This window comes from Pteronotus mesoamericanus, unplaced genomic scaffold (genome assembly GCF_021234165.1).
Source record: "Pteronotus mesoamericanus isolate MK-2021 breed Mesoamerican mustached bat unplaced genomic scaffold, CSHL_Meso_final scaffold_705, whole genome shotgun sequence".
Lineage (NCBI taxonomy): Eukaryota > Metazoa > Chordata > Mammalia > Chiroptera > Mormoopidae > Pteronotus > Pteronotus mesoamericanus.
The window spans coordinates 8,140,611-8,156,753 of NW_026555326.1; the positions used below are offsets into that span (position 1 = coordinate 8,140,611).

The window sequence follows — 16,143 nt, forward strand, 5'->3', positions numbered from 1 at the left end:
TTGAGCATCAAGATTAGTAAAAGTCTCATTATAAGTAGGGTGCTTAGAAATAATCAGAAAAGTACTATATGTGCCCTGGTAGGAGGCATGTAGTATAAGAGCAGAGACTATTGAGCCAGGCTGTTTGGGTTCAAATCCTGGCCCTACCCTTTACTAGTTTCATGATTTAGGTCCAGTTATTTAACCTCTGTCTTCAGTTTATTTATCTATAATATAGAACTATTATCATACACGGTTATGAGGATTAAATAACAGTAGAAGCTAAGCAGTTAAAATCATGCCTGGTACTTAGTAAACACTTGGTAAAAGTTAATACTGTTGTTATTCTCTGGGGATTTTACTCATCAGTGCAGTACATATATTGATACTGGCTGTTTATTCCTAAATATGTTCCCTCTTTCCCCAACATCCCTTCTTGTTTCCTCTTTCTTTGTACAGTGCAAATTAATATTTACTAACTGAATCAAAATAGCATTTTCTTTTTTTCCCTTTACTTTTCTTCCTTGGTAGGTAGAGTCCTAGTTCACCTGAGCACTTAACCCTGTATTAGTTCAACCTTCCAGAGTCAACTGAAATGCTCTCTTATATCAGAGAAGTTTTTTCTCTCCCTCTCCTTTAACTCTTGGAAGAAATTAGACTTTAACCAGTTGGAGTTGGTGAGCTAAGTTTTCAGCTGTTGTGAAACAAAAGGGGGTGAGTTGAGGTTGTCATTATATTTTTTTCTCTCAAATTCACCTCCTCAATTTCTTTTGTGTGTCCCTTTCTTCATTCTTAAAAACACAGGCAAAGTTCCTTCCTAACAGTGGTGATTCTACCCTGGCCATGTGTGCCCGTGATGGGCAGGTGCGGGTAGCAGAGTTGTCTGCCACACAGTGCTGCAAGAATACAAAGCGTGTGGCCCAGCATAAGGGAGCATCCCACAAGGTAAGTCAGTCCTTGCCCCAAAGGAAGTGCAATCCAGCTCTGTGGATCTCACCAAGGCCCTCTTGTATCTGTTTATATATTTTTCTAACTTTTCAATCTATTGAATTTAGAGAGAAACATCAGTTTGTTGTTCCATTTATTTACGCATTCGTTGGTTGCTTCTTGTATGTGCCCTGAGTGGGGATCAAACCCACGCCTTGGCATACCCAAACAATGCTCTGATCAACCAAACTACCCGTTCAGGGCATATCTCTGTTTATTGTAGTCACCTGCTGCCCTTCTTTTAGTGCTAAGATTTGTATATAAGAAGAGAGAAAGAGCAGCTACCATCCTGAATTTCTTGGAAGGCAGATATTTGAGAGATCTTTTGATCTTGCACATGCAGCATTTATTTATTTGATTATACTTAATTCCTAAGATGAACCATAGTTAGTTTGGATATCTTTGAGGTCGTCTATGCCTTCCAAACCTTCAGACTTCACTCTGATCCTCTTTGGAACATCTTATTAACAGTTCAAGGTGCTAGTTGTTGCTTCCTCACATTAGAGTTTGGAATATAAACCAAATAGTCATAGTGGCAGCCAGTGAGAAGCTGCCTAGTCTTAAAGTAGGTACCATGTCTTTCCATGTCATGGAAAGAGGATGGTCCTCTCATAAAAAGCTTAAACAAATGTAGGTGGACTTGGAGTACCCTTTTCCAGATGGCTCAGGCAATATGAAAATTAGGTATTTCTTTGAATCTCAGGTGTACTTCCAACCCACTAAATAACTAATTTCAAGAACCAAGACATAGGGAATTGAAACTTGGACACCATCTCTTTCCCAACCTGCGAGTGTGGAATTGATTTTATTTGATTATGAGCCTTAATGACTGATGTTTCCCTTTGGTATCGCTGTTAAATTCCTTGGGGACTTAGTTAAAATAGCAAATCATCTGTCCTTTCAACTTGTGTAGGGTAAACAAGCTATAAGCAATTTACATAGAACAAGAGAGGATGGGCTTATAAAATTATCTCCTTTCCTGGAATTTTATAACAATAAGAGGTAGACATTTTCTCTGGCTGAGATGTTTTAAATGCAACCCTTTTTTAACATAAAGGAATGAACTAGATAACCTCTAATTCTAATCTTTAGAAACCTCATCCTATCCCTTTTTTCTTCTCCAGTTGGCCCTGGAACCAGACTCTCCCTGTACATTTCTATCTGCAGGTGAAGATGCAGTTGTCTTCACCATTGACCTCAGACAAGACCGGCCAGCTTCGTAAGTATAGCAATAATACTTTTACAGAACTGGACCTCTTGGCCTGGAAAATATTCCACGTGGCCTAGGTAATGCTCAACTCTGATCCATCAGAATGGTCTCTTTGTGTCATTGAGAAGCAGATTAGGGTTTAGGGGAATATCTTACTTCTTTGTTACTCATTTGTCAGCAATGAAGTACCATTCAGTCCAACTTTATTTCCAAAGCAAGGTTCAGTTATCTTATTATATGTGAGCTTTAATAACTCTTCATTCACTTGGGTGCTGCTCAACTTACCCATAAGAAGCATATTACTCTACAGAGCAGCTTAGAGATAATGGTCCTATATAATTTTCAGTTCAATTACATATCAAAACATGTAAACAATTCAATGATAAATTTTGAACAAAAATATTGGTAGCTCATATCACAGGTTCATTTCTATATCACTTTGAGACTCAAGGGTAAATTATATCCTTTCTTAGCTGTGTGATATCATAGCATCTTACTTGGATCTAAGCAGTCCGTGGGATATGAATATGTGTCTTTGTCTCTCTCTCGTACACGCGCAAGCATGCATGCACACAGGATATTCAAATAATAAAGTATATGGACAAAATGTAAATGCTCTCTCATGTACACCACCTCTGCCCCAGACTTTTCTGACTGTTGGTAATCATTGTCAAAAATTTTGTATACCTTTCCAATCCTTTTTGCACACCTTTATGTATCTTAATATAGACACATACACTTTTCCCTGTTAATGGGATTACTTATATGTATATATAAACCTGTAGATAGAAACATACCTGTTTCTGCATTTGCTTGTTTCATGTTGTAATGTATTTTGGAGATCTTTCTCTGTCATACCATAAAGACCTACCTTATTTTTAACCATGACATATACATTACAACATTTGCATACCACAGTTTATTTCACCATGATCTTGTTTATGTAGTATCTACATTAATTATTGTCTTAAAAATTATTGTAACAAATCTCGTATGTCAATACCGATATTGAGTAAGAGATGTCACTGATTTACATAGTAAACAGGTAAAATAGTATAAGTTAATTTAGGGAATTTAATATTAAGGCTGATTATTTTTAGACATAAGTATAGAAAAAGTCATCTAGATTGTGGAAGAATTTCAAGAACTGCTTAAGTGATAGAAATGTTTTTGGGCTGGCAGAAAAGATTTACTGATTACTTATATAAATGCAAGAGGGAGGTACTGGGTTTATACTTGAAAGGGAACAGGCTTGGATGACAAGGGCTCTGCCTTCTAGTACTAGCCTGCAGTTACTTAGCTTTGAGAAAATTATTTAATCTCTTGAAATGAATGATGTTTATTATGTTCATTTCGAAAGTTCTATGGTTCTGTGATGATAGTGGAACATCATTAACAAGTTTTCAAGAGTGGAAAGGAAGGGCAAAGATGCAAAAGTGATATGAGTTTGTTTGGTCTACTCTGGTGGAAAATTGTGAAGCAGAATGAGATCTTACCCTGTGGATCAGAGTCAGAGGAAAACTACTGTTAGGCTGCAAGGATTTGGGAATCTGGTTCTAGTAATGAGCACAGTACACAACTTTGGCAGATTATTGAATTTGTAATGGAATGATAGCAGAAAGCCTGGCTGAGAGATTACCAATGGCTCTAGATGATAGATGGGATAGAAACTAAAAGGAGTAACATAGGAGAAGGGCCAAAATCTGTATTTAAGGAATAAGAAATAATAGAGAGCAAGCCTTCAAAAAAGTTTTGCTTTAGGGGTTGAAGAAGTAGTAGAAGTCTGGAATGAAATGGGGGGCTGAATGTGAAGGTCATAGCCAGGCATTGTTATATGGAGTTGGCAAAGGGGAATTTTTCTTTTGCGTATATGAGTCTTTTGCGTAGTTGAGTCTTTGGAAGCAGGTGAAATTGGCTAACATCTTAGGAAAAGAGTTCAACTTGGAGCTTGTGGATGAATATTCCTTAAGCCAGTGGAAGCCAGTTTGAAGTATTCTTCAAAGGAATTTTTTGGTCTGATCTGTAATTATTTTTCCATTTTTGCTGGAACATACCTGCTCATTAAAAAAACTGAAAATTTTGCCCTGATTGGGTGGCTTCGTTGGAACATCATCCCATGCACCAAAAGGTGGGTTTGATGCCCAGTCAGGGCATGTATGGGAGGCAACCTGTTAGGTGTTTCTCCCTCACATTGCTATTTCCCTCCCTCCCTCAAACCAATTAAAAAAAAAAAACCAAAACATATTCTCGGGTAAGGATTAAAAAAAACCCTGCAAATTTTAAGACAAAATTTGGTGGATTTGTTTCATATGGTTTCATGTGCTGCCTCTTTGTGCCATGGTTAATCATTTTTATAGCACCACTGAATGCATGTTCCTCAGAGAGCTTAAGGTACTCTGTGTATTTATCCATTAGGAGAGAGAATTTTTTGTTTGAGGTAAATAAATTGCAGCATGAAAAGATTGAGCTCTTTGTCAGAATTACATGACAGTGGAGCCATTACTTCATAGTCAATCCCCACAGTTTCTTCATTTTGCTTCCACATGGTAACCTTTATATTTTTCAGACCCTCTCCTGAAAATCCAAATTGCTGAATAGTCCTATGAAAAGGAGCAGCTTCTGCTCCTACTACTTTTTCCCTGTCAGAAACTCCATTAACATGATCTCTTTCTATTCCTTAAACTCTTTTTTATTTTGTTTTTGCCTAGTATTTTTGAGGGTGTGTGTTTTTCTTAATAACATTCATTTTTAATGACCTATGTATACTATTCTTTTAATGGAAGGCTGCAGTTTTTGTTTTTAATTGATTTTAGAGAGAGGAAGGGGCAGGGAGGCAGGGGGAGAGAGTGATTTGTTGTTCCATTAATTTGTGCATTCATTGGTTGACTCCTGTATATGCCCTTACTGGGGATTGAACCTGTAACCTTGCAAGGCATGTTAGGACAACGCTCAAACCAACTGAGCTACATGGCCAGGGCTAATAAAACTGCAGAGAATTGTAAATCATATAAAATCTTTCCCCTTTGCCTGGAGCTGTTCTAGGCTAGAGTGACTGGCCATATGTAGAGGAGATGCTGAAATCATTTTTTGTACGAGAAACTTGTGATTCTATTTCTTTCAGTTTTCATAGCAAAAGAAATGAGCAAAAGCTTAGATTACAAATGAAAGCTAAAGCCCAGTTCTTTCTTTTAACGTCTTTCCTTTTTTGTAGATTTACTGATCTTTATGATGTCATATTTGACTTGTTGGACAGTTAGATCTGGGAAGAATATTCATATTCATAGTGCTACCTCTAAGCTGGGACAAATTATGGCTAACATCAGTTTCTGGCTAAAACTCTGAACTTTCATAGCATTTATTTAGGGTCCCATGCCCTCCTAAGGAGTCCCATTTTTTGGTGATACAACCAGAAGAATAATTTAGAAATTATTTTCAGCCTTAGAAACAGCTATTTTCAGGGTGATCACTTCATAAGTTGTATAAATGTCTAATCACAGGGTTTTATCCCTGAAACTAACGTAATATTGTATGTTAACTCTAAAGGTAAAAATATTTTTTAAAAAACAAACAGCAATCTTCATAAGAACCTCCTCTCCTGATTTGCTTCAGATAAGGGAAGGAGAGTGCTGTTTCCCTTTGGATTGCCCCAGTGCTAGAAAACTGGTTTGTCATTCTGCTGTGTGCGTTAAAAACAAAACAAAACATTGTTTTGTTGATTTGAGAGAGAGAGAGAAACATCACTTGGTTGTCCCACCTATTCATGCATTCATTGGTTGTTTCTTGTATGTGCCCTGACTGGCAATTGAACCTGCAACCTTGGCATATTAAGATGTTGCTCCACCCCATTTTTAACAGTGAATTTTAAGTAACACTCTTTTGGAATCTAGGAGGTAGACTCTGACCTTTATGGTCTTTTTTTGTCTAGTACGTGATTCATAACCCCCTCACTCCCTGCTCACTGATGCTTAGGAATATCTATGTGTGAATGAAGGGTGGGAAGACATGGGTATTATTGTCTATTTAATGATTGATTATTGAGTTGGATTCCATCTAAACTGAGAACCACCTGAGAAGCAATACTTTCGTGTATCTTTAACTTAACGCTTCTTGAGGAATACCAGAAAAATGACTTCACTACATTTTTTTTCCACACCCAAAGTAGCATTTAGCAATGTATGTGGAGATGGTTTTGTCTTCTTATGTGTAAAACAAACAAACATTACTCTCTGTGCTCTCACTTGCCACGACCATCTGTATCTTTGGGAGAATATAACTTTTCTGCTTTTCTACTATTAAAGGAAGCTGGTGGTGACAAAAGAGAAGGAGAAGAAAGTGGGGCTCTATACTATCTATGTGAATCCTGCCAATACCCACCAGTTTGCAGTGGGTGGACGAGATCAGTTTGTAAGGTGAGTCTGAGGCTCTTCTGTCTTTGACAGTTTGAAACGCTGATGCATTGTGTACTACCAGGTATCTATGTGGAAAGGTCTGAATTGCCTAGGAATCCATTAACCACTATCTTGAGGTTTTCAACCTCTTCCAAAAGTGTTTAGCCCCTTGTAAGGTATTCTCCTTAATGTAATAATTTCTGAGGGATGGCTTAATGTAGGGATTGTCAAGTTTTAAAGAACTTTGATGAATTGACCAATGTCCCCACATAGCAGCTAAGGCAGAAACCCAAGTTTATTAGCAAGTGTTGTATTAGTAAATATCTTCCATATTTTTTATATATAAATTAACATGCATAGAAGTTTTGAATGCTGGTTTCAGATACAGAAATGATTTGACTTGGGAGTACTAGGTGTGAACTCAGTATTTTGGGCTCCCTTTGTTTTCAACCACTTTTCTTTATCTGTAGTGATATTTTTCTTACTGTGAATATCTGTTGTAACACTGGCTATTGATGTATATATCCTAAAGAAAACAGAATTCATGGATTCAATCCCCAGGTTTACCACTTAGTTTCCTTCTGGCCTTTAGCCACAAACTGCGTCTCATCCGTATCCAATTGGCCTGTTTTAACACCATATATATATATATATATATATATATATAATTTTTTTGTTGTTGCTGAGGGATTATCAGTTTTAAAAGGAGGAGGGAGAGAATCACTAGAAAAATGAATGACTTTTTTTTCCCTGATGATGGGTGAAAAGTATTATCTTCTTTTAAATGAGAGTACATTTTTGTAAGTATATTCTGAAATTAATCTTATTTATAAGAAAGGGGAAGAAAGGTAAGGAATTCCCCATAAAGAAGGACAAAGAGCATTAGATACTGAGGAACACAGAATAGTTCATACGCCAAAATATTAAGTATTTAAATATTGTTTATTTGCTGACTTCCTGAAGTTTATGATGGCTTAGTGACATTTGAGAGCTGTGATTTAGACTTAATTTAGAAAGAAAAAATTTGATTATCAGCTAATACATATTTGCTGAACAGCAGTAATTGGTAATACAATAGTCTCCTTTTCCTTTTTTATTTTTTTTTTAAGGTATCGTTTATTGATTATGCTATTACAGTTGTCCTGGTTTTTCTTCTCCCCTTTTTACCCCCTCCAGCATCCTCACCCCTTCATGTCCATGGGTTATACATATAAGTTCTTCAGCTTCTCCATTTCCTATACTATTCTTAACCTTCTCCTGCCTATTTTGTGCCTACTCATGTACTTCTTATTCCCTTTACCTTTCCTCACCATTCTCCCCCTCCTCCTCCCCGCTGATGACCTTCCATGTGATCTCCATTTGTGTGATTCTATTCCTGTTCTAGTTGTTTGTTTAGTTTCTGTTGATGTTTTTTAGGTTCAGTTAATAGTTGTGAGTTTGTTATCATTTTACTGTTTATAGTATTTGATCTTCTATTTCTTAGATAAGTCCCTTTAACATTGCCTATAATAAGGGCTTGGTGATGATGAACTCCTTGAACTTGACCTTATCTGGGAAGCACTTTATCTGCCCTTCCATTCTAAATGACAGCTTTGCTGGAAAGAGTAACCTTGGCTGTAGTCCTTCCCCTTCATGACTTTGAACACTTCTTTCCAGCCCCTTCTTGCCTGTAAGGTTTCTTTTGAGAAATCAGCTGATAGTCTTATCGGAATTCCTTTGTAGGTAACTCTGTTTTTCTCTTGTTGCCTTTAAGATTCTCTCCTTATCTTTAATTTTGGGTAACTTTTTTATTATGTGTCTTGGTGTGTTCCTCCTTGGGTCCAATTTATTTGTGATTCTCTGGACTTCCTGGATTTCCTGGACTTCCTGGAAGTCTATCTCCTTGGCCAGATCGGGGAAGTTCTCCTTCATTATTTTTTCAAATAAGTTTTCAGTTTCTTGCTCTTCTTGTTCACCTTCTGGCACCCCTGTGATTTGGGTGTTGGAGCATTTAAAGTTGTTCCAGAGGTTCCTAGGCCTCTCCTCATATTTTTGAATTCTTGTTTCTTCATTCTGTCCCAGTTGGATGTTTATTTCTTCCTTTCGTTCCAAATTACTGATTTGAGTCCCAGTTTCCTTCCCTTCACTGTTGGTTCCTTGTATATTTTCCTTTATATCACTTTGCATACCCTTCACTATTTACTCTGTTTCACCTTTGTATTCAACCACCAAACCACTTCTGTGAACGTCCTGATTACCAATGTTTTGAACCCTGTATCTGATAGGTTATCTATCTCCTCATTGCTTAGTTCTCTTTCAGAGTTTTTGATCTGTTCTTTCATTTGGGCCATATTTCTTTGTCTCAGCATACCTGTTATGTTGTAGAGGGCGGAGCTGTAGGTATTTCCTAGGGCAGGGCAACCTTCGCTGCCTAGTGGCGTCGTGGCACTGTCTGTGGGCGAGGGGTCAGATAGGGAGCAATGCCACTTGCTTGGCTCTCGCCCCACTTTCTGTCACTTCCCTCACTTCCCACAAACAGATTGTGCCCTTTCATGTGCTGATTCACAGATGGGTGTGTTTGTGTTTGTGTTTGTTCTAGGACCTCGTGGGCCTCCCTAATGGACTCTCCTGTGAGACTTGAGAGTTTCTCCCACTGCCGCAACTCCCACAGATTTTTATAGCCAGGGGTTTGAGTCTTTAGTGTTCCACACTGAAACCCTGGGTTTTGCAGTCTGTTTCACTCCTCTGTTGTTCTTCTTGGCTTATCCGCTTGCCCCTGGCTACCAGCCACTGCTACCCCTGTGCCCTCTCTTCCCGTCTCCACCCCGTCTACCAATCTAGATGAATGTTTCTGTAACTCCTTGATTGTTGGACTTCCATGTAGTTTGATTTTCTGGCATTTCTGGTTGTCTTTTGTTTTTAAACTGGTTGTTAACCGCCTTTTGGTTGTGCAAGGAAGCGAAGCATCTCTACCTATGCCTCCATCGTGGCCAGATCTCTCCTGTGCCTCTTTTAAAAAATTTTTTTTAAATTTATTGATTTTAGAGAGGGGGAGAGAGAGAGAAATGTCGATTTGTTGTTCCACTTATTTATGCATTCATTGGTTGATTCTTGCATGTACCCAACCAGGGATCGAACCTGCAACCTTGGCAGATTGGGACAACACTAACCAACTGAGTTACCCAGCCAGGTCCCTATTCCTCTTTTCTTTCTATTAGCAACTATTATTAGCAATAATTTAGCAACTATTACCTGGATATTCTGTTTATGCAGGGTATTAAACAATGGATTGTGGAGAATAGAGACATATATTGAATCATTTATTTATCTAGCATTTACTGAGCATCTGCTATGTGTTAGATACACACTTAGCTAGACAGATTCTCTTTCAAAGAGCATTCTGGAGAAACATATATAAGGATTGCAAATAATAAGTAATACACCCAGTATTACTCATCTATTAAGTGGCAGAGTTAGTATTTGAACTCAGATCAGACGCCTTAAGTATAGTAGAAACCATTTCACTATTCTGATCTTCCTCACAGAGGACATATGAAAGACAAATGGGAAATTAGTATTTTAGGTAGAGGATACAATATGTTTAGAGGTAAAATAACAAGATGTGATTTTTTTCAAGGAAACATAGCTTTTATTTGTTGTCTTGTTTTTTGTATAATGTATGGAATCTTTGAATAGTAGTTGTAGGCAGCCATATTAAGGAGTTTAGACTTTTTAGCAGAAAGTACAAAATTGCTAAAGAGACTTTAAAGCAGGAAATTTATAGAAAGTTTTACATTTTAGACATAATTCTGGTGATAGTATAAGTAAGGAAATTGGTTTAGAAGGATACTATATATCATCTGAGTGAAAATTAATTAAGGGTAGATAAAGCAGATATAGTCAAGAAATATATCCAGGGAGTCTGACAGGAATGAAATTAGCTCTACAGGAAAGAAAGGGCCTGACTTCTGGGTTGGCCACCTAAATTTAGGATAATGCCAGTAACAGAGATTCAGGGGAAAGGGTAAGTTTAGAATGAGTTTAGTTTTAGAAGAAGGAGAATGAGTTTACTTTTGGGCATCTCATAACATTCAGTTGGTACATAGACAGAAGTCTGGGGCTCAGAATAAGTTTGGGCTGGAGACACAGATTTATGAGACATATGTCCTAATATAGGTTGTAGTTAAAGCATTGATAATGGAATTTGATCACTGATGGAAAGTGTTGATCAGAATTCTCTCTTTCACCTCCCTTTGAGTCTCTGATCTATTTGAGAATATAAAGAAAACTATGATATTTTTTCACCCTGGAAAATGCACAGAAGCACAGCTTTTGAATGTTCACATACTACTTAGATGCTAGCTTAGAAGTTTTTTATATAGAGTCAGGAGAACTTAGTTCCAAACTTCTGGAGAATGTCAGCATTTAAGGGATAGACAGAGAAAAACAACCCCAGGAACAACGTTAAGGAGTACTGGGATATCAAGGAAAGAGTTTCAGGGGAAGGAATAACAAATCATGTCAGGACAATAGAGAAGGGCCTGAAAAGTGTCTCGTTGGCATTGGCAGTTAGCTTACTGATGACTTTAGCCAGAGAAGTTCAGTGGTGAGTTGAGGGCCAAAGCTAGATGGGAATGGTTTGAGAAGTGAATAAGGAGTGAGGAGTGAAAATACTGTAAATTACACCTTTCATAATTTTACTGCCAGGGGAAGGGCGGAAATAGTAATAGGAAAGGACAGTGAGTAGGAGGAGGATTTTTAGAAACTGAGCAGACAGTGATGAGGAAGAAGTTGAGAATGGACTAATTAAAGTCCTTGGAGGGATGAGATAGGAGCAGCTGTGGAGGCTCTGAGATTGGAGGAGAATGATGGGTGCGGAAAGAGATTGGATCTGTCTTATTCTTCACTGTATTTCTAGCACCTAGCATAATACTTGGTATATAATATGTGTCATAAAAATTTGAGTGAATGATTAAAGTTTGGATTAGAGAGATGAGGGAAGGTGAAGGTAGTTTGATGCTTGATGAAAATGAAGCAAGGAGAGAGTCTTGAAATACAGGTTGTGGTTTGTAATAGTTGTGCAGTATAATAGGGAGAACTGGCCAAGTAATATTTCAAGAAGGGATTGCAGATCTACTGACTTATATAAGGTATGGTCTCTGCTTGTTAGTAATAAACCCAATTGGGAAGGTAGCATACACACAAAAAGCTATATGATAATGTTATTTCTGTGAAAATAAACAGTAAGTGATACAAAAGCTGAGGAGAGAGATAAGCCACTTCAAACTGATATAACTGAGGATTACCACTTGAAGTGGCTGAATAAAAGCATTAGGGTTTGGAAAAGGGGTAGAAGAGGGAAAGACCTTCAGGCTTGGTTAGATAGTGTCCTTCATCTGTCCTGATCCACTGGGCTGCTGTTCCTGCACTACATTGAGTGGCTTTTTTTCAAGGGATCAGTTTGTAAGTTTTTGACATCTTCATTACTTCTTCCACCACAGGATTTATGACCAGAGGAAAATTGATGAGAATGAGAACAATGGAGTACTCAAGAAATTCTGTCCTCATCACCTGGTAAGATTCGTGAAGAGCCAGTGGCTTTAGGCTTCCCTGATTCAACCCCAGGGTTACCCCCAAACTTGTTGGTATGGTGAGAGGAGCTTGAACTTTTGAGTCAGACACCTGAATTTGAAGTCTGGCTCCACCACCTACCCGCTTTATTATACTGGGCAGTCACCTCACCTCACCTCTGTTGGCCACAGTTTTCTTACTGACAAAATAGGAATAAATGCCTTGTACCATCAGGGTAAGGCCTAATGAGATAATATCTATATAAAATGGCTGAAATGCAAAAAACAGCCAGTAGAAAGCCCCAGAGATGGTCATGTTTCGTCAGTTTTACTCCTCTCTCTCTCTCAGACTCTGGGAGAAAATATAGGGGAGTTTGAAGGAAAATCTGTTTCTTGAAGACAATATAACAAATGGGGGTGGGGTGGGGCATCAGTCAGTATCTGCTCCTTATTGCAGGTGAACAGTGAGTCCAAAGCAAACATCACCTGTCTTGTGTACAGCCACGACGGCACAGGTACGTGAGCAGGGCCCAGCTCCTAGGCTGGCATGCCCCCTCTGTCTAGGGAGCTGCTGAACAGTGAGGCATGTGCCCTCCAGTGCTCACCACTGTGCTATAGCTCCAAATGGAGCAGCTGGGGAGTAGTTGCTGATGGTGAGCGCACAGTGGGAAGATACAGCAGATGACCCGTGGAGATGCCAGGTATCACTTGCAGAATGCTGCAGATCAGATTTGGCAGGGCCTGTCCTGAAGTCCAGACTACACGCCTGAGCTGGTTCTTAAGCCTTTGACTCATTCTTAAGTTAATGGGTGTGATCTTGAGCATTCTGCTACCCCTGGGTTGGCAGCGTGTTCCTAGTCTACTTGAGACACCTGACTTGTCTGTTCTTCCAACTGAGTAAGATGGGCGTCATATACCTGGGTAATTAGGAGGGGGCACTACTGGCAAGAAGCCCCACCCCAACCCCCAGCTCCTGATCTCAGCTTTTTTCAGCCTTTGCCTTCACTGCTGTGTGCTTGTTCTTGGCAGAGCTCCTGGCCAGTTACAATGATGAAGACATTTATCTCTTCAACTCCTCTCACAGTGATGGGGCCCAGTATGTAAAGAGATATAAGGGCCACAGAAATAATGCCACAGGTGAGGCTCTTTTTCTAGGTTTTTGTACCCAAGTCTGTTAGTTCGGAGAACCACAGCGTCTCACTGAGGTTCTGCAAATAGGAATTACCTAGAGGAGCAGGAGAGTGCCTACCAGCGAAGGTGGTGGGAGGGGACTCCTCACTGAGCCGGAGTTGCGGTGGCTCCTGTGCCAGAGGAGAGAGGGCTGGAGGGGAGTCTCTCATCACTTCAGTGACATTATTTAGTTTGAGCATGAGGAGACTGGACTATTTTTCTTATGATTTCAGGTAACTTAGAATAGAAAGGCTTGTTAGGGTGTCCAGGAAAGCCTCCTCAGTCGGTGGTACTTAAGTACTTAAAAGAACGTGAACTTGTACCTCTAGGGAGGAGGAAGAGATTCTTTTAAATGAGGCAGAGGAGGAATGGTGTAGTATCTTACCCAAGTTTGCAATAACAATTGGCCTTTTTTTTGTTCTCTCTGTTCTTTGTGGAATAGTGGAGTCACCTGAATTCTTTTCAAATACGTGCCTAGCTCCCGCCCCCAGGCATTCTGATTTAATTGGTATGGAGTATGACCTGATTGGGATGTTAAAAGCACTCTAGAGTCTTATGTACGGAAAACTTAGGGAGTCACTCCTCTTCGTTATCTGTTACCACTCCTAACAGTTATCTGTCATAATTTTGACTTGGAGAGAGCAATTATTTTCCCTTTTCTTTCTTGAGCTGAGAAGAGAGTGGAAAACCTGTACTTGGATCTAGTCCATGGGCAAGAAAAGGAGGAGTGCCAGTCTCATGTGGTAAAGAACTGGACATTGTAGTAAGGATTCCTTGCTTGTCTCACCAATTTCAGAGAGTATTGCCTTATTGTGCAAGAATCTTAGTAACAAGAACTGTTCAGATGCTTCTATAGGCAGTTGTGACATGTACTTCATCAGTCTCAGGTCAGCTAATGACCCAGGATGCGTTGGCAAGGTACCAATCGAGTACATATCTCAAGGATAATTCTAGGGCAAAGGACAGTGCTGTCTAGGAGTAGACAGAGCTGGGGCAATTCAGGTTGGGAGAGTAAGGTATTAGTGAGGCCTGTGGTTGCTCAGTAGGATATAGAATAAAACTTAGGCTGTTGCTGAGGGACTGCCAACTCCTTAGCCCTTAGAGCTCTTTGAGAGAATAGAAATAGTCACTGGGACTGGAATGATTCTTGTTATGACGGTGGAACATGCATATTCCCTTGATTGTTTTGTGAAAATCAAAGGAATTTCTTTGGCTCTTAGCTATTTTAGAGTTGGTAGGTAACTAAATTTCCTATGAGGCAAATATATATAGGCCTGATGCCAACCATCATGTGGTTTATTCTCTCATTTATCATTTCAGTAAAAGGCGTCAATTTTTATGGCCCCAAGAGTGAGTTTGTGGTGAGCGGTAGTGACTGTGGGCACATCTTCCTCTGGGAGAAATCATCCTGCCAGATCATTCAGTTCATGGAGGGGGACAAGGGAGGCGTGGTGAGTATGGTATGCTAAGCTGGCTGGCTCCCTACTCTCCAGTCATTAAGGTAGGTTTTGGCAGGGCCTCTGAATTCTCACTGTGACAACATGATACCATGTCTTAGAGGGCTAGCAAGCTCAAAGGCAGGTGGTCTGGGAGTGCTGAGGTTTCAATAGGATATTTTCTTTCTTTTCCTGTTTTCTGCCACTTAATACATGGTTTATTGAAAAGAGAAATGGATCTTAGGGAAGAACCTCTGGCCTGAGTGAGGTGTCTCTAGGCATGGACCTTTTCCAGAAGAAAAGCATTAGAGTTGAAGGGACACCATCCTACATAATGCCAGAGCTGTCTCCCTGTCTCATATTTTACAAGTAGCTAAGTAGTGATCTTAACTAGATTCTGGATCAATGGATATAGTTGGAACATTTTTTGGATAATTGGGAAAATCAGGAAAAGTTCTATATATTAGATAATGCAGCATTCATTTTTAAATTTATTTGATATGATGGTAGTATTCTATTTATGTAGAATATCCTTGTACTTATGAGATACATAGTAAGTATTTAAAGATGAATTGTCATGCTTATATTCAAATGGATACAGACATGTAATGTATATACATAGGGAGAGAGCAAATATGGCAAAAACATTTTTTTCTTAAGAATGAGCAGCTTGCAGTACAAACCATGATCACATCACAGTTTTCGTGTCCTTTGAATGTCCCAGACAACCTCCATGGAGATAGGACACAAAGGAAGCATGAGGATTATGAGTTGGGGAGTGAAGCATGGTGAACTCTTTAAGATGTAGCTAGCTAACCATAGATATATTTTTTTAAGACCCATACTCATGAAGGAGTTACATAGCTTGCTTTTTCATTTTTTTGAGAAACTGTTTCTTTTCCATCAACCTTAATTCCATTCTATTAAGAGTTTGTGGAAAAACAGCTTAAGACCACTCAATGATTGTTCCTACCCATTCAGTGGGGGCTGAAGATCTTACAAGGTTTCTGGACCACAAAAGATGTGAGATAGTTGGAGAGACTACATTTTACTGATTGTGCAAGAGAGTCTGATTAAGAGCCTGTAAGGAGTGGCTGAAACAGCTTACTCTCACTTCCTTTTCATCCTTCTAAGCTGTGGGAAGCTGTAAAGAGCCCAGCCATCTCTTGATGAGGTTTATCCAGAGAGTGGTGTTAGAATTTAGAGTGGTTTCTTGCAGTCGGAATCCCATTCTTTCTGTGTCTGTCTTTCCCTGGTGTGAGGCTATTTGAGATTTCCTTCTGGTTTCCTCTAAAGTTTTGGGACCTGGAACCAGTATAAATCCAAGGCTTCTATGGCCCCAGTGTAAGTGGAGAGGAATCTAAAACTTGAAGGTGTGTCTCACTGTCACCTCTTTCATTTTCTACTGTTAAGTCCTTGTCTAT

The 16,143-nt window shown here is 39.2% G+C and overlaps 1 protein-coding gene across 4 annotated transcripts in view; it reads left to right on the top strand.

The window, feature by feature from the left end:
* The window catches only part of DCAF8 (DDB1 and CUL4 associated factor 8), a 39,861-nt gene that overhangs the window by 17,889 nt on the left and 5,829 nt on the right, over positions 1 to 16,143 (top strand). For all 4 annotated transcript variants that reach the window (XM_054563051.1, XM_054563053.1, XM_054563052.1 and 1 more), the window contains 7 exons: positions 784 to 924; positions 2,091 to 2,185; positions 6,475 to 6,585; positions 12,045 to 12,117; positions 12,571 to 12,628; positions 13,143 to 13,250; positions 14,604 to 14,734. In XM_054563051.1, the coding sequence (XP_054419026.1) occupies positions 784 to 924; positions 2,091 to 2,185; positions 6,475 to 6,585; positions 12,045 to 12,117; positions 12,571 to 12,628; positions 13,143 to 13,250; positions 14,604 to 14,734 (717 nt within the window). The remainder of the gene's footprint in view (positions 1 to 783; positions 925 to 2,090; positions 2,186 to 6,474; positions 6,586 to 12,044; positions 12,118 to 12,570; positions 12,629 to 13,142; positions 13,251 to 14,603; positions 14,735 to 16,143) is intronic.